Raw genomic sequence first — 25,483 nt, forward strand, 5'->3', positions numbered from 1 at the left:
TTGCAAAATGTGAATAATTTTGTAATCAAATAGTATCACTATATACTTTAACATTGAAATTTTTAATTTATATTTTACTTCAACATAGAAGCAATAACTAAAAATATCCACTGACACAACTCTATTTTAAAATTAATTTATTATTGTAGAAGGAAAATGTATCTTTACTTTTTTGGTAAATATGTCTGTAAGGTAATTTTCATTAAAATAATAGAAACATAGAATAAAGATACTTTGTTTTCATTTGTGCTCTTCATTATTTTAGAGCTTCGAGAAACCAAGACCTCTGAATACTTCAGCCTATCCCACCATCCTTTAGACTACAGGATATTATTAATGGATGAAGACCAGGACCGGATATATGTGGGCAGCAAAGATCACATTCTTTCCTTGAATATCAACAATATAAGTCAAGAACCTTTGAGTGTAAGTTTATTACTTTTATGAGAGCAATGTTGACCTCCCTAGGTGCTTTTTTCTTTAAAAATTTCAAATACAATGAAAAACTTATGTATTTCATTAGAACAATAGAAAATCCAGACCCATGTTAATAATAGGAAGTTAGTACTTATTTCATGTGCTGAAAATATAATCAATTCAATTCTCCCTTTCTTGTTTCACAGTTTTTAATAATCTAAAACCTGAAACTATATGAGAAAATACTCCCTGTGTATACATATATAGAAAGGGATAAAGAGAAGCATGGAGAATAGCATGAAAAAATGGTCAGATTAAAGGAAGAACTGCCTTGTCATCTGTATGTATTCCAAGAAGCCCTTGCAAGGAACACGATTATTAAACGTAAAATTGTTTGAACAAATGTGGCGTATATTTATCATCCTGTTTCACAACAAGGATATAAATTGAGCTTCATTGGAGTAAAGAAATAAAAGTAGATTAATTATAAATTTATTATAGCAAAGAGATTTTTGAACTTATTACTTTAACAATAAGCAATGGGCAATTAAAAAAAAATCACCACCACCAGACCTGATCCAAGCTATAATGACTCAGAATGACAGTATAGTATTTCAGAGAGGGAATCTTTTGGATTTTATCCAAGTTATTTTAACAGTTGGCATACATAGAGGCCCATTTTAAGTAAATCTACCAGCTTGGTTGTGTGGTTTACCAAAAATAATATTAAAATGAGATAGCAAAGTAAATGTAAATTCGTTGTGATATAAGCAGTTGGGAAAAGTGTACTATAAATCAAAAAGAAGGAAATATACATTATATCATGCACTTTATGTTAATAATGACCTTATGTTAATATACCATTAGTGAATAGGCATATATTATTGAAAGGCTTTTGTTAAAAGAAAAATTGGTGGAAAGAAGAAAAACATAATTTTTAGAATAAAATAATAAAATCTTTATTAATTTAAGTTCATAAGAGGAAAAACGAAAGAATTTTGAAATATAAACATAGAAATATCTTAAAGAAATTTGTTAGCATAAAGTAAATGAAGAGCGTTGAACTGTCACATATACAAGTGAAATTTATACAATCATTATTTTCCTTTCTGAGCAGGTTTTCTGGCCAGCATCTACAATCAAAGTCGAAGAGTGCAAAATGGCTGGCAAAGATCCCACAGTAAGTGCTTAAAAAAAAAAAAAAAAAAAGAAAGAAAACCACCTCAAAACTTAAATATTTGGTCTTCGAATCCATGTACCTTGAGTATAGCCAAGAGTAAGACAACAGGTGTTGGTGTTTTAAATCCTCTGCTGGACACATGGTAAAAAATGTAAATGCAAAGAGATTGGAACTCTTAAACACTGTAATTTAGGAATTCCTGACAGGGTAAAAATTTCCTGCCTTGCTTTCATTATTGCACCCTGACACTTTTTATGATGGATTTCAGTAATAACCCTTGTTCCAAGTGGATCCAACCTATGGAATTCTCAGCAGGCTGTTGAAATAATGATAATGCAAGTATCTGGATCAACTCCCAGATACCATATGGGCTTTTCCAAAGAAAGATTCTCAGGGAAAGGGTTGTGGTTAGCTGGCACATTCCAGAGGATAAATCACCTGTGATGACTAGTATCTTTGTTAATTAAAAATAATCATAGAAACAAAAGTTGAGGCAGATATAAATATCCATAAATTTTCAGTGTGCAATACTTCTACAAATTGTGTTCCTTTAGGTAGAATTCGTTATAGAATAATAAATCTATATTGATTTCTGCAAACCACTCGCTGAAACTCACAGATTATTCTTCAATATTATAAGAGAATACATGGAGCAGATCTTTAATGTGCTCAAGTCATTTAACGTTTATAATGAACTCTATATGTCATTTCACCTTCTTATCTCAAATCATAAAAAATAATATAATGGATTCAAGTCTCAAAATCACCCTCTGTTATAAAAATAATTTAATAAAGAATTTTATTACTCATTCTTTCTTTCAGTCATTCATTTAACAAATATTGAATGAGAATCTATTAATGCATCTGGCATAGTGTTAATTGCTAGAGACATAACTTTGTGCCAAAATAGACATCTTTGGCTCTCATTAACTTTATTGTCTGGTTGGAGAAGTCAACATTAATCAAATAAGCATGGGAATGCATGCTAATGTGGGTATGAGATTGAAATATGGTGATTAGGTAGTAAAACTAGTAAATGTACACATACACACTCACACATACACACACACACACACACACACACACACACACACACACACTTAGGTAGAGTTATAACAAATAACAGCCTGGATTTGGGGTCAAAATGGTGATTACATACTTTATAAGTGTACAGGTAAGAAATGCTGATTTTGGGAGAGAAGCCTGTGCACTGAGCCTCTGTAGTGAGTATTTCAGAAATTCATCAGGTCGATTCAAACAAAGAAAAGACTAATCTTTGTGGAAGGAGAAAGTGTAGAAATGAAATTTTTATTTTTGATGACTCTTAACAGTCCCAGATACAAGGTTCTGAAAAGATGAGGCTCAAAGCTGGGGCCACAGAAGACTCTGGACTGCAGAATCTCCAGATATCACTGGAGGGTATTCTTGGCAAGGGGGCTTACCAGAGGTGACTCAGCTCTGGGTCTAATATGTTCAGTTTCATAATTCACTTTATAAGAGAAATTAAAAATAGGCAGAAGAAGCTTGCAGGAGGAGCATATTCACTACCCACAAGATCTTCTAGATCACAATTTAGAGGGAAAATTCCAGAAAAATGGAAGAAAGATTAAAAAGAATACATTACAATTGCTTTCTAGGGAACCAATAGTAGAATGAAGTATAATGTGGAATGTTTTTTTTTTTTTGTCCTCCAAAGCTGTTGTTTCAATAATTGTGCATAAATTAAGCTATTTTCTTTCATTCTCTAATATAGAGATTATTCCACTAATGTGTATCTCATCATGATTTGCTTTTTGCCACAATAATATCCTGTGGCTATAATTACTGGATTTAATTGTTTTTTGTTCAAAAAAGATTTTCATTTCCCATTCATACAAACTACCACAGGCAGAATATGTAGGATTTGGACACCTTTACACATTCTTGTTCCAAAAATTGCTGTTGATTTTCTAAAGAATCTTAGCCAAGTCATTTGATTTCTTTCTCCCTTTGGCAAAATAAAAATGTTCTGCCATTTGCTTTCTTATAATTAAAAGTCATTAGATGAAATCTTTGATACATGCTTATGTTTTCTTATAGTTTGTCATGCTGTAATATCATTCATAGATATCTTTAAATTCTACTATGCAGTCAATTAGTATACACAGCATATGTAACTGGTGGAGGGTTCTATTCTAGTATAGGCAACATTGTTGAGTCCTGGGAGATAATATTCAAACTAACTTTTTCAAACACATGTTCTGTCCATGCAAGAGTAGAGAATGCTTGACAAATCCATCTCATTTTATACAGATGAGATACAGAGAAATGTCCTTTAATCAGGCCATAGGAAAAACGCCAGTGGTAGAAAAATGAGGCTAAAAAAATAGGCCTCTAAAAGTTCTACAGAACAACATATTTTTATTATACTTTTCAATAAAATGAAATGTTAAAGAATCTCTTGAATTTGTTGGAATACATATCATTTAATCACTTCATGTTTCATTATTAAAAATGTTGGAAATAAATATTTTAATTGGCACGAATCAGTTGGTTATTGCAAAGAAACCAGAGATGAATAAGATGGAGTCTCTACTTTCAGAAATCTTAACAATATACCAAAGATGATGAGACATATATGCAGTAATTATCAAATAACAATAGCCAACATTTACTAGAATGGGCCAGGCACTGTTCTAAGTGCCTTGTTTTAATCCTCATAACAATACTACAAAATGGATGTTAATATAGTAAATGCTAAGGATACACATACAAGACAGAAAAAGCACAATGGTAGCTAGGATATTTAGAAAAGGCTTGATAGACATGGTAGCGACTATGATGTCTTATGTTAGCCTTTCTCCTCATTTCAATGGTGCTGATACCTTTCCCTCTTCAGCCTTTGGTATATGCTACATGTAATTCTCTTGTTTAATTATCTCCCCATCTTTTTAGCCTGGGAATCACCTATACATCCTTTCAAGAGACCAGAGTAGAGAAGGAGTAATTAGGGAGATCATTTTAGAAACTAAATATCTAACCAACATACTGTATACTTGAAATTAATTGAAAAAAAGGAAGGAAGGAAGGAGGGAGGGAGGGAGGAGAGAGAGAGAGAGGGAGGGAGGAAGGGAGAGAGGAAAAAATAGTGCAGGTGTCACTTCTCTGGAGTCTTGCCTCCCCCACCTAGGACGGGCTTAGTTGCCCCTCGCTCTGTGTTTGCACCTGAAACACTCTAGCACTTATTTCATTACATTTTTAACTGTAACTCTCCCCTCATTATTGGAAATACCTTGTACTATGTATCGGTATCTCCAGGATCCAGATCTTTTCTAGCTACTTCATAAAATTAAAATAAGATCTGAAAAAATGGAGATGGAAGCAAACAAGCACAGGAAGCTGCTCCAAGTGATTGTCAGAGGTTGGTGGATCCATACCATGGATGTCGAGTTGATAAATGCCCTGAGATTAATAATTTTGTAGTAAATTTACTATGCACATATTTTAGAAGTACATTTTGGTTAAATTAAAAATGTGTGCTTTTAAGTATTATATTAATCATCAACTAAGCCAAACAAACTAGTGACAACTAAAATCCATGCTGCTGTAACAACTGAAAGAAAAAATAAAACCCAGAATCAAGCATCCCTTATTCCTTAAGATATTTTACTTACGTCAAAATTTAAAGTTACGAAATAACAATTATTAGAAAATAATTCAATATAATTTAAAATTTGACCCCAGGTAATAATATATCATAATACTCTAATAGTCTAATGTTTACAAAGAAAGTAAATGATCGTGGTAGGGATATGACTAATTTTCTACGTCATCTAAAGAGAGTATAACCTATCTCCAATTTCCCTTTCTGCCCTTATGTATTCACATTCCTACATGCTCTGTTTATTTCTAAATGTTAATATTTTATTCATATTCTAAATAAATTGAGGTAAAACAATAGCACATGCTGTTAAACATATCCACTGTGATAGGGAATAATGATTTTGCTAAGTAAATACTATAAGAGTTCATCAAAAAATTAAACAGGATTATATATATTTACGCATATATGCATAAGAAGCACACAATGTCTGACTTGATTTATTAATTGTAGAATATCAGTTTCTCTATTTCTGTAACCAGAGGATCCTAAACTATTGGAAAATATATTTTCTTTAGTAATACACTTACCAAAATACCTTGATTCATTCCCCAGGGCAGAAAAATGTGGGTTGGTAAGAAAAAAATAAGTGGTATTTTTTCCCATTGCATAGTATGGACCATGAAGAGTCAATATTTAAAGCCCTGGTCATCTGTGCTCCAGGATATATTTTTAAAACACCTATTTTAAAATTATATAATTAATATATTCTTAACACAGAAATCTTTGAGGCTTAGAAAGCATGTAAAAAGCAACAGAAAAACAATCTCTTATTAGCTCTTTGACCCTGAAGACTTAACCTCTCTGTGTTTTAGTCTCTGTATGTGTATAATGGGCATACTTATAATACCTTACTCAGTTAAGAGCATTAATGAGTTAACATTTGCAGAGAGCGTAGAACAGTACATAGCACACAGTAAATGCTGTATTGGAGTTAAGTAAGTAAATAAAATAAATTACACCATCCCAAACATAGTAACTTAAACATTGGGGTTATGTTCTTCCAGCGTTTTATTTTTTAGTATATGACATATATGTATATGAATAAAATAGTGTTATATTCTACATAATGTTAGTGGCCTGATTTATTTTTATTTAACATTATATCAGCAAATAATTTTGAAATAGAGTTAAACAATAAAAAGAAAACATCCATGGTATTGAATTTCACTAAAGTCTCGTTCCCCAAACCTTCCACGGATGTCTACTATGGTCACGACCTGCACTTAGCTCTGTGCAGGACGGATGCCTTGTTCACTTCAAAGGTTTGTACTGACCATTGGAACCCAAAATGCAATGAAATAATCCAAGATCTAACCTTGTGTGTATGTATTATGTGCCAGACACTATTCCAAATGCTTTTTTGTTACTCAAATTTTGTTACTCAAAACAAATATTATCATCACTATTTACAGATTTAAAAAATATATTGAAGCACAGAGGCTAAAAAATTGTCTCAAGTTCAAACAGCTAGTAAAAGATAAAGTCAGAATTTGAACGCTGGTAATCTGGCCCATCTGGAGACTATAGTGTGCTGACAGACCAACTCTACAAGCCTCTGTGGTTTCATCAGATAATAATCCTCTGTCCCCTCTAGGCACTGTTCCCCAAATAAATCCTGCATTGTCATGCCCCCATTTTTCTGTTCATGCTCTTTTTTCTGTTGAGATATTCTTTCCTTATGCTTTTACCTGTCAAAATCTCTAACTTATCCTTCAAGTTCCAGCTCCGATGAAACCCCTTTAAAACCTTTATACCCAGTTCAGCATTACTCATTCTCTCTCCTTTCCTTCTATGGCATATTTTGAAAAGTATAGCCCTGTTATAGCATCTACCATAGCCTGATGTGTTATGGCCTCCTTTCTCTAAAAGCAGGAATTGAATCTCTTCATTCCAGTGTTGCTAGCATTATTTCCAGTGCTTGCATAGACCAAGTTCATAAATATTTGCTGAATGGAATTGACAGAATTGCAATGGTTTAGGTCAGAAATAATGTGGACAGAAACTAAGGAAGTATGATGGAAATGGAAAGGACCTAGCACATAATTTTCAATAATTAACTCACCTGATTTGTTTTTCCTTTTGCGTTTTTCTCTGTGGAGAAGTTCAGAGAGGTACACTGAGCATCATCAGATAACATGGGACTCTGTCTCATGGTTAATAAACCCCTTCCTATAGAAAAGATGGGTGGTGGAGGGTAGCCATGATTCAAGGCCCAGCTCAGTTACTTATTGAACCTAGAGCATTTCGTTTAACCTCTTTGAAACTCAATATCCTCATCACTAAAATGGGACTAATACTTTAGGTGGAACATTGCTGTGAGGATTAAAAACAATTAACATCAAAGGATTAAGAGCTCTATAAACAGTAATAACAGTCATATAAACTCTCCTCTAACAACTATTGATTTCTAACACAATGACAAATTATAAAGTGGTTAAAAGTGCAAGATGTGTTAGACATATCTGTGTTTAAAAATCCGCTTTACCCTTTTCTAGGTATATGCCCTCAGGCAAGTTATCTAAAAATGTTCTAGGCTTTGTTTTTCTAAAAGGGGTTGAATTGTTGTCAAGAAAATTGAATGAATGTAAAGTGCTTAAGTGATATATAATATGCTCAATAAATATGAGATATAAAGGTAAAAAATTAAACCTCTTAGGAAATAAAAGAGACTAAATAAAAATTATTTCAATATCTAGCACATAATAAATTCTCAACAAATATTAGCCTTAATAAGCATATATATTATATATAGATATAAACATATACTTGAAATAAGTATAATCTGTATTTGAAATATAATAGTATTAGTGACTTTTTCTGTTTTTCAAGTATCAGTAATTCATGATGGTACAAATTGAATTCATGTCTTATGGAAAAATATTATATACAGAATCCCAGAATGACTAAACTTGAATGTGAAAAAAATAAACACAAGTCTCATTACTCACAGATACCCTTAACATAGACATATTATGTACACACCACACTTCATCTATGTTTTTTCTACAGAGAAATACAATGTCATCTGCAGTTATGTAGTCAATTCCCAGGAACCTCTATAAACAGGTGTCAAGACACTATGTGTTTAACAAAAATCCTTAATGTCTTAAAATAAAAATAAAGTGTATAGTCTGGTCCGTAAGGTTTAATTTTGTTGACGGCTGAGCTAAGGATTGACTATTTGATAATAAAAACCAATAATAGAAATGCATGTATAAAATTACTACATAGGAAAATAAGCATATTACTGTCAATAATAATGAATATAAAAGAAAATAATGGGAAAATATAAAATAATATTGACTTTAAATGTAACTTCTATGTAAGCACCTACAGTCTCTGACTACCCCTGGGAAAACCAGTTACCTTTTGATGTATTTATTTTTACTTAAAAAAAATTGTCTTTGATTTGTAACATTATGTTTAGTAATGCTCTCTGAGAGAAAAATGACTTTGTGAAGGGAACAACATTCATTCTCAGGCTTGATTAATTTGTAGTCAACAAATGAGAGTGAGTCTAGCAAACGTAGATCACTCAATGATTATTTCAGTAACAGAGATCTGCGTTTGATCCTGAGAATGTCTATGTACTTCTGCAGGATCATAGTCAACTTATAATTATAATAATAATTTTGCATTTCATTGAGCACATAAATGACAACTTTCAGTGGTTGGACTGGGAGCAGGTGAGAAAAGAGATTTTGGAGCAGGTGAGAAAAGAGATTTTGGAGAAACGGTATTTTAGGAGATCAAGGGCAGAGAGGTAATGATTGCATCATTTTTCAAAGGAAGCAACAATGCTGGCATTTTGTTCAAGACTTATTTTATTCACCAATTGTAAAGACTAATTGTGTTTTTCATTATGTATTAATGACAATACGGGCCTTTTATAAGCACAATTTTATTCAAAACATGTTTATGTAAAGTATTTATGTGTGTGTGCATGTGTATAATGTTTTTAGGAAAAACTATGATATACTTTACAATTTCTAAACTTTCTCAGGTAAAGATTAAGTCTATAAAGTTTCAGAATATAAAAACTTACACAATATATAGAAATAAAATATGAGAGAGACTTTATTTTACTCATAATCTATGTTGGACTACTTTCTTCCTAAAATAAAGCAACAGTATAAACCATGTTGTTCTATTACATCCTAACAATGAAAAAGAATATAAAGAAAAATGTATAGCAAAGTTTCACAACAGTACTTAGAAATAACAATAAAGTCATTGGGTTACCAATCGCTTGTTTACCTATTCTTTCAGCATGGCTGTGGGAACTTCGTCCGTGTAATTCAGGCTTTCAACCGCACTCATTTGTATGTTTGTGGGAGTGGTGCTTTCAGCCCAGTCTGTACTTATTTGAACAGAGGGAGGAGATCAGAGGTAAGTGGAAATATCAATAGTCATAAAAAGTTTCAAGTGCTTTAAACACACACAAAAAAACAAAATATATTACATTTTGTTTCTGTCTGCCAAATTTCTTAAAATATAACTTTTTGCCTTTAATAAATTATATATATATATCATTTGGAAAACCTGCAAAAGATAAAGAAAAATGGTGTGATTTCATAATTACTTAGAATGTAAGATACTGATAATACTTGCTCCAAATTATAGAAATATAGTATAAACTCGCTTTTCTCAAATCTATTTCAAATAACTCCTTATTTATCATTCATATTTTGTAAACTTTTATGAGCTACACACCTGTAAAAGATGTGTAAAGCAGGATGCCAAGTGCCTTTGCTAAAAATAATTTTATGTAATTAATAAATCATATTTTCATTTTAGATAAACATTGGTCCACGCTAAGGTATTCTAGCCTTATTCCTACATTGGTTTAAATGATTAGAGTTCTGAGACAAAAGCATCTGCTCAAACTAAGTATGCAGCTAATGCATAGTCAAACATACAGTTGGCTCAACTGTGATATTTAAGACTGTGTTTATCCTCATTCACAATTATTGACTGAGGAAACTATTCATTTCAGCGAAAGAGTTTTTCCTCATTCTTTTAGTCAAACACATTGTTCAACTAAAAGAACATAAGTATTTTAAAAACTGAATTCTTTCAAATTATCTTGCTTTGGTTTCATTATGCAACTTTAATCTAGGAAGTCCAGTACTTAAATAATGTCTTAATTCAATTTTACAAATTAGAATTGTAGCCACTGATGTACCCTATTAAGTTTATTTTCCTTTAACAAGAGTTAATCTATTGTAGTACTAATATAATTAAACAATGATTCTCTCTATATTCCTTTATAATTAAAGTTTTTCAGACATGTAATTTATACATATTTTTCTTGGTGAATAAAAAGTCATTTAAAATAATAGTAATTATAATTTGACCCCATATTGAGGCATTTCCAAGTGGTTCAAGATGATATGAAATATAAAAAATTTTAAAGAAATGTAAAGCTATGCTTCTTGGAAGAGTACAGTTGGCTGCATTGAGCTTGTCATTAGAACCACATGCCTATGATCAATTGATTAAATAAACTACTGCCCCAGACGTCTGCAATCTGTCAGACACTCTACTGAAGACTGTGCAGTCACTGTACCGGCCAACAATAGCATAGCAGTTTTCAGAGTACGGATTTCAAATGAAATCATTTTCCCATGTACAAATTGCCCACTATGCACTTCAAGGCTTAATTGGAAAGTCTGTCCAAAAAAATAATCTCCTTTGGAGAGCGAGCATGGAATAAATTTTAATCACTTTACTAAATATGAACTACTTTATTCTCACTTCAAAAGATATGTTTCAAAGGGGAAGCATTTCTATTAATCTCTTTAAATAATATGTGAACATTTTAAAAGCTAATTTAAGAATAAAAAGAATAATAAATTTTAAACTTTATATGCTGTGCTCACTAGTCAAGTTAAAGAGTTTTATCATAACATATTTATATACATATCTGTAGTAAATATAGAATGCAGTTTTATCATCAAACATCTAATGTATTTTTTTTCTTTAGTTTAGGAAAAAAGGTCCCCTAGCATCAAATGACCCCATGATGTAGAAAGTTGTAGTTTGAAAGAATTCTTATTCTTACTCATCGCTAACAATGTGTTTTGTAATGACGAGATAGTACTTACTGCTAACACCCTATGTTAGTACTAATATATGTCATTTTTCATGTATTTGAAACAAGTTTGAAAGTGAATCACGTTAGGGTGGAATACTCATCAATTATTCAGTTTTATTTCTGAGACACTATCCACCACCTTTTATCTGCCTGTCAAATAGCAATTCATCGGTCCTCAGAGAATATCTTATTGGCCTACTTCACATTTAGAACAACACACACTTTTATTATAGCCCATGACTCTTCCATTATTTTGGGAGTCTGATTCAGAGCTTTCCTAGAGCATTTTAACAGTGCTCATCTAAAGAGCCTACAATCCTTGCTACATCATTTCCTAACCATGGTTCTCTTCTGGCTACTATCTTTGTTCTCTGTCTTCTGTCTCGGAAAAAGGTAAAGCAACACATGTAAATAATGACTTCAAATAATGAATACAACATTAATTAAAAATAATTATTGGTCAATTTGGGTGTGCATTCTTGGAATATTACCACACCTTATCTCTGGTTTTATCAGATATCTTCATAACATTTGTTCCAACAATTAAATACCATTTAAGCCTCTGACCCTGCCACTCACCAAGTAGATAACCTTACCTTTGACTGATCAAGAATATCACAGATGACCAAGAACATCCCAGGCATCCAAATTATTTCCTGTGCTTTTGAAACAAATGAGTCACCAAACTGCATCTTTTTGGGTTTTCCTCTTGTCAGAAGAAAAGTTGGTACATTTTTCTTGTCAGAAGAAAAGTTGTGCTCATCAATAAAGCTCTTTGGTTAATAAATTTTATCACTCTGTTTTATATTTTAATTCCCTTTCCCATGCATTTACTTTTGTTTTCTTTTTTAGGAATAGAATTATGTTTCTTTTCCTTAAAATTCTTTCTTGGATCTGTGACTTTTTAAGACTCTTCTTTCTTTCTCTTTACTTCATTACGAAACCTCTCAGACTAGTAGGCTATACTTTTAGTTTTTATATTTCTATTTTTCATGTCTTTGTTAAACCTCTCTTTATCTTTCATTACAAGCCATTAATTAAAATTATTTCCTAATGAGAAAGATTTCTCAATTATCAATCAACTCCCCTAGTCAACATCCTTTCTCCTAGTCCAATCTGTAACATGGTGGTCGTGCCCTCTATTTCTCAGTGCCTTCACTGACTCATAAAACCGTGGGATATTTTGCTATGCCTTCTTTTTAATTTTTCACCACCAACTCTCTTTCCTGTCTTGTTATTTTCTCTTATTAATTCAACCTACAAATGTTTTTATTTAATAAGAATAATGGCAGAAACTCATGTCAGAACTCGTTAGCTATTTTTAAGATATTTGTATTTTTCTTGTTTTAAAGGAGAAGCGCCTGGAACAATCGTAAGTTGAAAACAGCTTAAGCAGAATTGAACTGTCACTTGAGTGTTATTTTACAAATGATTTAGGGTGGGGAGTGGTTGGGAGGGCTGTGATTGGTGAGATCAGTTAGAGAGTTGATGCAGTAGGCTAATAAAGAGGTTATTATACTCAGGTGGTGGCAATGAAGACAGAAATAGACATGAAGTATAGAATAGTATAGCTGATATTGGTGGATTTGGCTATGGAAAAAGAAATATAGTGTAGATGCTGACTTTTTTGTCGTCGTCGTTTGTATCTTTGGCCTCTTTAATTATATAGTTGCCATGAACCAAGATGTGAAACACTGAAGGGAACCATGTTTGAGGTTAAGATTATGCACCTAGGTTTGATTCTTTTAAATCCGAGATACTGTTGAAAGATACAAGTAAATATAAAGTAGGCAGTTGAATATAAAGTTGGCTATATCAATGCTTGAGTCATTGCTTTATAAGAGCAACTGAAGCTCAAGCAAAGAGTGAGGTTAATTATGCAGGGAGAGTATAGTGTGAAAAAAGAAGAGTGACTGTGGTTGAGACTTGAGGATGTCCTAACTTTATGGCCAGATGGAGGAAAATAGACTTACAAACAATAGTAAAAAGGAACAGCCAGAGAAATGGGTGGAGGGGAGGAGGAAGCAAGAGTGTGTTGGTTCTGGGAATAAAAATAAATCATTTAAAAAAGATAGAAGTGGGCAACAATCTCTAATACCACTGAGAATCCAAGTAAGGTGGGGTCTGAAAGTCAGCACTGAATCGTATAGCATGATTGTCAGTAAGGATCTCATCTAAAAAGATTCTAATAGAGCAGTTGAAGTTCAGTGCCCAATCGAAGTGCATTGAGAAGGAAGTAAGAAGTCAGGAAATGCTGATGAGTACATGAAATTCAAGAAATGTGACTCTGAAGGAGAGTAATGTGTAGGAGCTGAAAGGATTGTTTAAACTATGATGTAAAGGATACAGTTAATAAGATCAAAAAAAGAGAAGGCATAATGGAAAGTATAAGTTGCCTAAGAAGATTGGAAAAGAATAAATCCAAACATTGGTGGAAAGATTGTCCTCAAAATAAGAGAAATAGTTCCTCTCCTGAATTAGTGGTTGTATTAGTGTATATATGTTTATGTGTTTGTTAATCAGAAGTTAAAGCTGTCTCATTTAAGAACTTGACTTTCACAGCAACATGAGTATCATGTGAGCTGAGAATAAGTTAGGAGATTTGACTAATGTGGCAATGATTCGAAATCATTAATGGAAGAACCAGTTGACAAGAGTGCCCATGAAAGGCTGCTGAGAAGTATAGTACACAGGGTTCATTTTGGATTTGTGATCACGAATCTATACCATGTTAAATTTACCTTGTTGGATCATCTTCTGCAAAATGCTTAAGAAATTTGGAGGCAAGTATGGAGAACAAAGATAGATGTGTCTTCCAGTCTGTGGATGTAATGAGTATATCTCAGATTCAAGGAACTTAATATTTTTGCAAAGAAATTATTGAAATTAAAAAGTTTTGAATCTAAACTGGTTAATAAAGAAAGTCAAAAAGAGAGAATGTTGATGACTTGGGAAAAATAGAGTTCTTAAGAAAGGAGTTCAAAGAATTGTCGCAGGGTCCTTGAATCAGAGATTATTCACGTGGACCATATCTCTGTCTGGTGATAACAAGATCTATAACTGTGTGAATACAAGGATGTTGTGTAACCGAGGAGCAGGTCAGTGGAGAGCAAGCATTAGCTAAGCAATCTCACCAATTCCTGCAATGCCAACTTTCACTTTTTGCATCAAATCTACGTACATTTCTGACTAAAGAATCATAAACAGGCTTACTAATTTTATTGTTTTTCCTCAAGTTTATTATCATTTATTTAGTTTAGTCATTGTATAAATAATGACCTTTTAGAAACCAGATGTGGTTAGGAGCCGGGAGACTGAATTTTAATTTTCATTTGTCAGTGTTTAGCTACATGGTCTTGGGCAAGTCATATTCACATCTGTAGAGTTAATTCATTGAAGAGGATCATGTTGTAGGACCTTTCCAGGCTAAAGTACTGTGATTTTTTAAGCTCTGTGCATCTCTTTTGCCTAAGGAAAGTCCCACCACTACATCAAAATCAATATAACAAAATGAACGAGTTTTATTTTCTTTAAGGATTAAAAACTTCAGATTCATCTTTGTTTTCTTCATCTTCCTGAATTGCATCCAATTTGTAATCGAATGCCAAGCTCTGCTGATTTTTACTTTACAAATTCTCTTGTATCTTTACTGCTCTTACCATGACCACTGAGATTCTGGCATGTCAGTTTATTATTACTTAAGTCTTGGACTACTGCAGTTGAAAACCAATCTATTTTCTTGAATCCTGTGTCTGTTTTTTAACTGCCATTCTCAATCTTCTTAAAGCACAAGGTAAGGCCCCATCATCATAAAGCAGCATTTTGATCCTTTCGTTTTCATACTGAAAAATACTGAGCTGACGTTACTTTTAGGATAATTTTGAAAAATCTTAGTTTGATAATTACAGTCCTCCACCATCAAATAAACCAACATTTTTTCATTGAATTTTAGTAGTAGCTTTTACTAATTTACATAAGAAAAAAGATAAATATATCAACAAAACGTTCCCTCTCAGTGAGACCACAACGATCATTATATTTCAAACTAAACTCATTGCCCATAGTCCCTGGGCTTCCCTAGTCGCATTCCCTGCTTAATATTTCTCCTAAGCACTGGGCACTATCTAATATACTCTAGATTTTATGTTTTTATTCCTTTTATTTTCTACATTGACATATTTATATTCTCCAGCATTATATTATAAATTACTTGAGGGTAAAGATTTTTGTCTATTTTGTTTACTATATCCCAAATGTTTTGTCAATGCCTGCTACCTAGTCAATGCTCAATATATTTTTGTTAAAAAGATGAGTAAATGAAGCATTTTTATCTAAATTATGAATTACTGTGTTAAATCTGGTATAATGCTTTATATAACTAAATTACCTGGTAACAAAATTTTATGTTTAAAAAAGTCTTGCCTATTTTGGAAATATTGTAATTCTGTACACATTCTTCTGTGGACAGTTTTCTGCATTTGGTCAATGTCCAACTTAACTAGTTCAGGTTTATAGTAATCCTTAATTTCCAAATGTTTTTTACTAATATTGATTTGAGGAAAGCTTGTTGAATTAACTCTATTGGGAATGTAATAGGATAAGAATTTGACCTACTGAGGTTAGCTTGCAATTTATCAGTGGATTCTTTATATTGCCTCAAGAAAGTCTTAACATACTAAATTGGGAAGGCATGAGCAACCAAGTAGAAAACTTATGGTGATGATTCGTTTTACTAAAGAATAATTTGTTAACTAAATATAAAGTTATTTATTATTACTACATTTTTCAATTTTATCTATATTTAAAGGACCAAGTTTTCATGATTGACTCCAAATGTGAATCTGGAAAAGGACGCTGCTCTTTCAACCCCAATGTAAACACAGTGTCTGTTATGATCAGTAAGTGAAAAATCAAAGAGGGAGGGGAAAATAAAAGAGGGAAGGAAAAATAAAAGAGGAAATTAAGGAAAATAAATTTATGACACGGTATGCTCATTTTTTATAATTGCATGGACGATAGTACATGTAATAATAGAAAGGAAGTTGTATACTGAGAAATAGAAATTCTAATTTCTCATTTCCAAGAATATTCATGATTAAATGATAAGCATTAATTTTCATATAATATGGCAGTGCTGACTTCCTAGAGCAAGTCCACAATTTACAAAAAAGAAAGTCCGTATATGTATATAAATCTCTATATTAATGAATAATAATTTTCATTGTTTTCTGTAGTTATCTTCTAGAATTGAATATATCCACTTTTCCCCCTATTTTAGTAATCATTACAAATCATTAAAAATGGTGTTTCTTTCAAATGAAAGAATGACAAAGTGCATGTGTTAGCCAAGTGCATTCTCTGTGGATTGTCTAGAAGTTGCTGTACTAAAAAAGGGATGATGATAAAGTCACTTTTTCATTTTCTCATTTTAGATAAAATATATCAGCTAAAAAGCAGGCACAATTGTTTGCTGCTACTTATATTGACAAATCAATGTCTTTGAATCTCAGTTATCAAATGCCTTTATATAACTTACTTAAAAGACATTCTCGTCTGGTTAATTAAGATACTTCTAGAATATGTCTGCTTTAACATAAGTTGACTGTGGGGACAAATCTTGGATTTCAGTGTTGACTATACAGTAGATGCTTTTCTCCTTTTGCTTTCTCATTGCTTGTGGTAAAATTACATCATTTGACAATAGAACAGGTGGAGAAATAATTATTGTGTTCAAAATGCTTTGCCTCATTTAAAGAGGCAACCCATCTTTCTTTCTCATATCTGGAAACTAAATTAAGACAGGCACATCTAAGACTGACTAAATTATGAGCTTGGAAGTTATCCAGTGAATTATTTCCATGTGGTCATTCAGGTTGGGCAGGGAGGAGATGAAAATATATCATTAGGACAAAAAATTAGACAACTTTGCAACTACCAGATATACAAATATATCTGATGCAAGGTCTTCAGATACATTTCTAAATTTTATTTTATTTAATAAAAGCAGTGCTTTGGAAGTCTTTTCTTCCTTAAGAAGGAAATTTTGTTTACCTTTAGAAACTATATGATATACATACATATAATACTAGTTAAATATATAGAGTTTTCATTTATTTCAAGTTAAATGCAATAAAAATAAACTTCGAAGATTTATTAAAGCTAACATTGGAGTTTTATCTCCTCAAATATTTTTTAGAATAAAAGAGGGTTAGAATAAGACATTATGAATCTCCCTGTTAAATTTGTGGTAAGCTATTTAATAGTTTTGCCCTCAGAGAACTGGATTTTTTATACAAAATTAAAATTAGTTATTGGCCTTTATTTTTCAAGGACCTGAGACTTCAATTTCTATGCTTATGTTCCTATACTACCTTTTAATATTTAGATAAACATTACAAACTACACTGTTAATGAAAATCATTAAACAATATGCTTAACTTAAAAACTGAAGCCAAAAAGAGCAGGAAGCCTTATAAGCTTGTATTTGTCATTTTATTTGTTCTATTGATTATCTCTCTAAAACAATTTCCAATATTGTCTCCAATATTGCAGAGTAGATTTGTGCAGTCATCTATCTCACTCCACCATATAGTACATTATCATTTGTGTTCAATCGTAATGCACTAAATAACACAGATTAGTTAAAAGATTTCTATTAAAGTGCCATTGAAAATTAGAATTCCAGTTTCACAATACGTGGCATCTAACCCAATGTGAAAGTTTAGTGCTCTTTTGCTGTTTTTAGTCATTGTTGTAGCACAACAAAGAAGGCAGATTATATCTCTTAAAGAACCTACCAAAAACCTCATAAAATTTTTCTGGTCAGTGGAAGTACAATTGGAAAACAAAAGCGTTTTAAATTAAAGTTAAAAGGCATGTTTATCTTTGGATAAATCTTACGAAGAAATTCTGAATAAAAAAACCTACTTTCAAACAAAATTCTTTCCAAAGTGACATGAATTAAATATTTTTTATAGAAAATAAAGCAGAAATTTTATTATCGTAAACCTTCTTTAATGTTACTAAGAAATTTAAGACAGGAAATGAAGTCAGGCATGCAGGCTCTTATAAGGTTTAAGACATAACTACTAAGGTTCTATGCAATAGGATTAGAATCAGCCCTCTTCTCCATACACCATCCTCTGAGTGTCCTTTATACTTTCCTTCTTGGAGACAGATATGATAATTGATAGCTGTGCTATTCAATCTGTCGAGTAACAGGAATTTAGAACCCACTGTTTTCGGGATGATTGGGTACGACAAGTATAAAATAATTAATTACAAAGTTATTTTAGTTTAACAACCATTGTATCTACAGAATTCTTGTATAGATGGTCCATAAATGTTCACAGAATTTTAAAGAAGCTAAACTGCTCAAAATGTTTTCATGTACATTTTTGTTATTTCCCTATAATCTGTTCCCATGAGCTTTAGGTCCCTACTAGGAAGCAGAACTGGGCAACACAATGCCTGCTATGACCACTTGCTAACTGGTAGGGGTCCTAGTCATTCCCTGGTGAGCACATATTAAAAACATTCCATTCTCCATTCTATCCTGGGCTAGCTGATATTTCTTGTTACTAAACAGTGAACTTAGAGTGCTTCAAAATGTTCCACTACTGCCAAAATGACCACAATCTGAAGGTAGCCAGGCACTAATTCTAGAACATCAGTCAAAGAACACAGCTGCATGGTGGTTCAGTGGGCCACACCTGATAAATTTTATTCTTTTTTAAATAGATATTTAACTACCGTTTTATACTTTAGAGTTACACATACTAAGTTAATGTTACTGTCCTTACTGGGATAAAGATTTAAATAGATTTTAACAAATTGCTAAATCTTAAATGTTACATATACAGATTAAAATATCTGATTATTCCACTAATAATGATAATTTAACTTAATTCAAAAGTATCTTTTCTTGTTTCTACATTGTATTTTTTATGACTTAACATGTTAAGCTATATGTGGTTTACTAATATTATATTATTAACATAATTTAATATATTATATGTCACAGTTGAAAAAGTAGTGTCTTGTTTACCTTATAGAAACCTTCTATAGCACTCAAAATTAAAACATATACTTTTAACGATGAAATTATTTTATCATTAATAGTATTTTGACAATTTTAATGTTGCCTTTGTCATGAAATAATAATAAAAAATATTATTTTTAATTTATTCAGTAAAATCAAAGAATTTTTAATATGTGGCAATAATTTTTGAGATCATAATTGAATTCCTATATTTTACCGATGAGAAGATTGAAAATCAGAGTGCTAAATAACTTAGCCCTAATTCCCAATTTAATAATTACTACCAAAAATAGAAACCAAGTTTTCTGACTCTTACAATATCTTTTATTTATTAAAAGAAAGTAACATTTAATTAAGCCATTTTGTAATCTTCTCTATATATGTTATTCTGCCATTTCTGATACACACAGTATAAACTTGAGTATAATTAAGTACAGACAGAGGAATTTTTATTCCTATGTAGAATAAAATTGTTTTAGTAATCATAGAGGCAATAATGAGGTCAGATTAAACTATCGAATTTTTTATTTGGTGGACAATGTAAACTAATTAATAATTATAAACACTGTAATATAGGGATGATCTAATAAGCAAGGTCTTGATTTTTAAAACAGTCTTAAAAATATTTACAACTTTGTTGACATTTTCTTTTTCATAGATGAGGAGCTTTTTTCTGGAATGTATATAGATTTCATGGGGACAGATGCTGCTATTTTTCGAAGTTTAACTAAAAGGAATGCAGTCAGAACTGATCAGCACAATTCCAAATGGCTAAGTGGTAAGAAAACGTTTCATGCATTTTTTTGAGAATCATGCTTTAAACTAATTTAATTCCATAGTAAAAATTAGGTTAAAATGGTTAAAATATTATAATACCAGGCCATGACATGAATAACAATAATTCTGTACTTTATGGTTTTAAATATTTAGAATAAATAATTGCAATTATTGATAATTCGTATTCTCTTTATTAACTATCATACAATTATCATAGGATATATGAATAAATAAAAATGACAGTGATATTTATCATGCATGCCCATATACAACAATCTTCTCCGATTGTTTCTGTAACATATTACAATTAAATATGCTATTTACTATTTAGTTTGCTTGATATATTTCAATAATGTCTTATCTGATTTTTTTTCTAATTTCATGAAAGATATAATGAATAAAGTATATTCAGAAACTTCTATTTGTTTTATACTTAGATTCTAAAATTATAAAACTGGTGGGTTTTTTTATAATTTGACTAATACTTAATAGAAATTATAGGTATGATAGTTTTATGATTATTAGTATTCAACTGCTTCCAGTTCTCAGGATCACATGGAATTTACATCATGAAAGGTGCTCATCTGACTTTAATGCACAATTTCAATCTGTTGCTGTTGTTTAGAGGAGGAAGAAACTACTAAAATTTTTGTCATTTCTCCCTGGGGAAATTTTCTAGCTCACCCTAAATTTGGCAATTCACTTAACATTGCACTGTTAAGCACTAATTGTCACAGTTAAGCATCTTATTTCATTGGTAGACCAGCACAAGAAAGCATTGATTGTCCATTTACTTCTTCAAATTATTCCTCAGTACATCTGGAAACAGAGTATCCTAAAAGTTGTTTTGTTCTTGAAATAAGGAATCCCTCTATGTCTTCAAATGACTTCATTTTTTTTTCCTTAAAACATTTCCTTTTTATTTCATACGCTGTATTTTAAGAAAAATGTGTTTTTTAGATCTTGGACTCCCAACTCCTCCTGCTTCAATGAATTTGAGTTTATATGCACTAGACTGAAAACCACACTTTTTTTTTTTCTTATGAAATGACCATCAGATTCCATGGGAAATAGCTGGTAGAAAAGTTTTTCCAATTTTTTAAAATTCATCAGTGCACAAAGATTTTTTTGCATTTACTGAACTTCCAGAATGTATTGAAGACATAGAAAAATAATTGAGCTGTTATACCATAGCTATATTTTGTGGCACTTGACATCCCAAATGAGGCATATTGACTAAATACAATTACTGCTTTTAGACTTTTTGCCTATTACCATTGGATTATTTTTCTGTACCAAAGAAGAATGCATGTGCCTGTGGTCTACTTGGATGAATAGAAGATGGATTTTCATCATGAATATACATATAGTCTTTGTTATCTTTTTCAGAACCTACGTTTGTGGATGCACATGTCATCCCAGATGGAACTGATCCAAATGATGCTAAGATTTACTTCTTCTTCAAAGAGAAACTGACTGACAATAGCAGAAGCACAAAACAGATATATTCCATGATTGCTAGAATATGTCCTGTAAGTATTAATTTGGTTTTTAAATTCAATTTATTTAAACTAAAACAAAAAACATTCACCCATTTCTCCCATACCTAACTCTGTCTCTTGCAATCACCAATCTATTCTCTGTATGTATGAGCTGTTTTTTATAATTTTTGTTTTAGATCCTACATATAAGCGATCATATAGCATCTGTCTTTCTGCATACGACTTATCTCATTTAGCATAGTGGTCCATCCTCATTGTCACAAACAACAAGATTTCATTCTTTTTTATGGCTGACTAGTTTTCCAATGTGTATATATTACATTTCTTTAACATTCATTTGTTGATGGACACTTAGGTTGTTTAACTATCTTGGCAGTTATAAATAATATTGCAATGAATATGGGGTGCATATATCATTCTTTAGATAAATGCTCAGAAGTGAAATTGCTAGATCATGCGATAATTCTATTTTTAATTTTTTGAAGAACCTCTATACTGTTTTCCATAGAATCGGTGGCACCAATTCACGTTCCCACCAACAGTGCACAAGGGTTCTTTTTTCTCTACATCCTTGCCAACACTTGTTATTTCTTGCCTTTTTGGTAATAGCTACTCTAACAAGTATATGATGATAACCCACTGTGGTTTTGATTGACATTTCTCTGATGATTAGTTATTTTGTGTATCTTTTCATGTACTTATTGGCCATCTGTATGCTTTTTTAGAAAAATATCTATTGCAATCTTCTGCTCATTTTTATGGATATTTTTTTTTTGCTATTGAGTTGTGTGAGTTCCTTACATATTTTGTATATTATCTCCTTATCAGATATATGATTTACAATTATTTTTCCCATTTAGTAGGTTGCCTTTTCATTTTGTTGATGGTTTTCTTTGATGTGCAGCTTTTTAATTTGATGCACTCCCCTTGTTTATTGTTGCTTTTGTTGCTTTGCTTTTGGTGTCAATTAAAAGAATTATTGCCAATACCTATGTCAAGGAGCTACTGCCTGTTTTCTTCTATGAGTGTTATGGTTTCAGGTCTTACATTCAAATTTTTAATCCATTTTTAGTTAATTATTTTGTATAATGTAAGAAATTGGCCCAGTTTCATTCTTTTGCATGTGGCTGCCTGATCTTTCCAACATCATTTATTGAAAAGACTAATCTTTCCTCATTTTACATTTTTGACCCCTTGGTCATAAATTAATCCTCTCTATTCTGTTCCAATGGTCTATGTGTCTGTTTTTATACTAGTTAACATACTGATTTGACTACTATAGCTTTGTAATATAGTTTGAAAGTAGGAGTGTGATAACTCCAGATTTGGTCTTTCTCAAAATTGCTTTGACTATTCTAATCTGAAAAAATCCTAAGGAATTCAAATTATATAAATGTTTTATTTTCCCAGTATTTATCTTTCTATTTTTCTTATCTGCTATTATAAATTAATAAAATATTTAGAGGAGATACTTTAATTTAATGTTTATTCACATCTGTCATAAGAGATAAACACCTTATTTCAGCAAAGACCTTAATTCAAGATAATATTTTGGTTGTGGTTTTAACAATTTTGATTAATTTTTGCTTTTCTATTTAATGTATTACTATTAAAAACAAATAGCTAAATTATATATTACAGAAAGTAATAGTAATTCTTATGAATAAAATATAGTAAAACCTCAGTAGAAAATATTTATTGAGGAATTATCTACAACAGTGAAAATTAGAAAATCCTTTAGTAAAATACAGTTTTAATTATAAATATTAAGCAAAATATTCTTATGTTTAAAGTAAGTAAATAGTGCAACTCAAATAAACTCATAATATCTAATCATATAGGTGTTTTACAGGTTTGCCCTGACATTTATGATTAGCATATTATAAATTATTTCTTAAAGAATTCAGTGTTTAAAATAGTTTATCTTTAAATTTTACAACATTCCACTGATCATGGAACTCATCTGCTTCTTAATCATTTGGAACAAGGCAGTAAAACCAGCAGAAGAGGTGAAAGGGTTCTGGACATAGAGAAAAAAAATGTCATCAATAGAGACAATTCGTAAAGGATCCCAATGCCATTTTCCCTGTTCTGGATGGAGAAATATTGTATTAAAGCATCTGATTAGGAATATTGAGGAGTAAATGAAAAGAAATTAAGGAGAAAAGAAAATAGAACTATTGGGGACCATTTGGTGTTAAGTACAAATCAACTCTCCTGACTGCAGGAGAATCTTCAAGCTTCACGATATACAATAATTATGTTTATATTGAAGACAATGTAAAGAAAAAGCAAATTAAATTATGTGTTTTACATAATATTTTATATGTATTTCCATTATATATTATTAAACTTATAAAGCTTTAGGGCATATATTCATTAAATTTATTTTTGAAACATTTTCAGTTGATATCATACTGTAGGAGAATAATAGTATAACTCATGGCTATTTTATAATATTATTATAGATCTTAAATATTCCTCTCTATTAATTAACTCTATTAATATCCAAATGGAGTTAACACATCCATCCCTCAGACTATAACAAATCCCCAACTAATAAGAATCCCAGTTGAATTTTTAATAAACTTAAGTATTTATTTAAGCAATCTGAAATGTGTTTACAAAATAATTTCAGAATGATACTGGTGGACTGCGTAGCCTTGTCAACAAGTGGACTACCTTCTTAAAGGCAAGGCTGGTGTGCTCGGTAACTGATGAAGATGGCCCAGAAACACACTTTGATGAATTAGGTACATAGATGTTAATTTGAAAAATGTTTTTGAAAGAGAGTTTGTAAAGTTTATAAAATTCAATAAGTTCTCAGAAGAGGATGTATTTTACATGAATGTTTTCAGCATAAACAATGTGCTCATTTGAATTAATGATCTATATACTGTTAATAAATATCCTTAAGTATTTTTTAAATCTATTTTCTCAAAATACACTGCTGAAACATTTAGTTAATTGAATTCACCATGATATATGAATGAGAGTGTGTATGTATGTGTAAGAGAGAAATGTACCTGTATACTACATATAAGTAATGATATGTTTGTACTTTCTAAAATGTGTATTTCATATGTATTTAAATTCTTACATTCTGTTTCAAATAAGTTCATATGAGAATATAGCTGTATATTTTTACTATTGTAATTAATGGACAGAATAGAGGTTAGATGAAAAAGTGTGAGTAGAAATTAAACTTGTGCTCTAATCTTAGTTCTTCTTGGTGACTCTGGGATTAAGTATTTTCAGCATGTGTGACATGTGGAAAGTTCTACTTTGAGGATCAAATAAGGACTAACAATCTGATTCCTTTGTACCAAGGAACAGCTTTCTTTTTGATCAAAATAATTTGGTACTCATTATAGTATACTAAGTGCCATTTAGTGACTTTTATTTTGCTTTAAATCATTAAAATGTAAACTACCAGTTATCCTTAGATATTGAGACAGGTGAAGAGGTAAGCAATAAAAATGTAATATATGTGGAAAAATTTACTGGCTCTAATAGTTATAAAAACTGAAATAAATAGTCGGTCTCCTCAAAAACCATTATGTTGATCATAGAAACAAAAGTTTGTGTCAACTTTTCTGGAAAAAGGTTCTAAGTATGATTTTGCATTATAACCTAGTCACTCATTATTTCTCTCAAAATTCTTTGCAAGTATGTTTCAGTGACTTAGGATATTTCAGTCTTTCTTGTTTTTTAGGGAGAGCTAGATAGTATCAGCTTTTGTTCACATATAGAAAGGCTAATGGTTATTAATTTATTACTTAAGAGGTCTTAAATTCATTGTGAATTTAAAATAAATAACTTTTTC

At 31.2% G+C, this 25,483-nt stretch overlaps 1 protein-coding gene across 2 annotated transcripts in view; it reads left to right on the forward strand.

Annotated features, from left to right (window-relative positions):
• Positions 1-25,483, forward strand: part of SEMA3C (semaphorin 3C) — a 158,920-nt gene that overhangs the window by 76,989 nt on the left and 56,448 nt on the right. For both annotated transcript variants that reach the window (XM_025042185.1, XM_015599821.1), the window contains exons 3-9: positions 266-426; positions 1,535-1,597; positions 9,510-9,629; positions 16,145-16,235; positions 20,037-20,156; positions 21,545-21,687; positions 24,296-24,410. In XM_025042185.1, the coding sequence (XP_024897953.1) occupies positions 266-426; positions 1,535-1,597; positions 9,510-9,629; positions 16,145-16,235; positions 20,037-20,156; positions 21,545-21,687; positions 24,296-24,410 (813 nt within the window). The remainder of the gene's footprint in view (positions 1-265; positions 427-1,534; positions 1,598-9,509; positions 9,630-16,144; positions 16,236-20,036; positions 20,157-21,544; positions 21,688-24,295; positions 24,411-25,483) is intronic.

This window comes from Pteropus alecto, unplaced genomic scaffold (genome assembly GCF_000325575.1).
Source record: "Pteropus alecto unplaced genomic scaffold, ASM32557v1 scaffold69, whole genome shotgun sequence".
Classification (NCBI taxonomy): domain Eukaryota; kingdom Metazoa; phylum Chordata; class Mammalia; order Chiroptera; family Pteropodidae; genus Pteropus; species Pteropus alecto.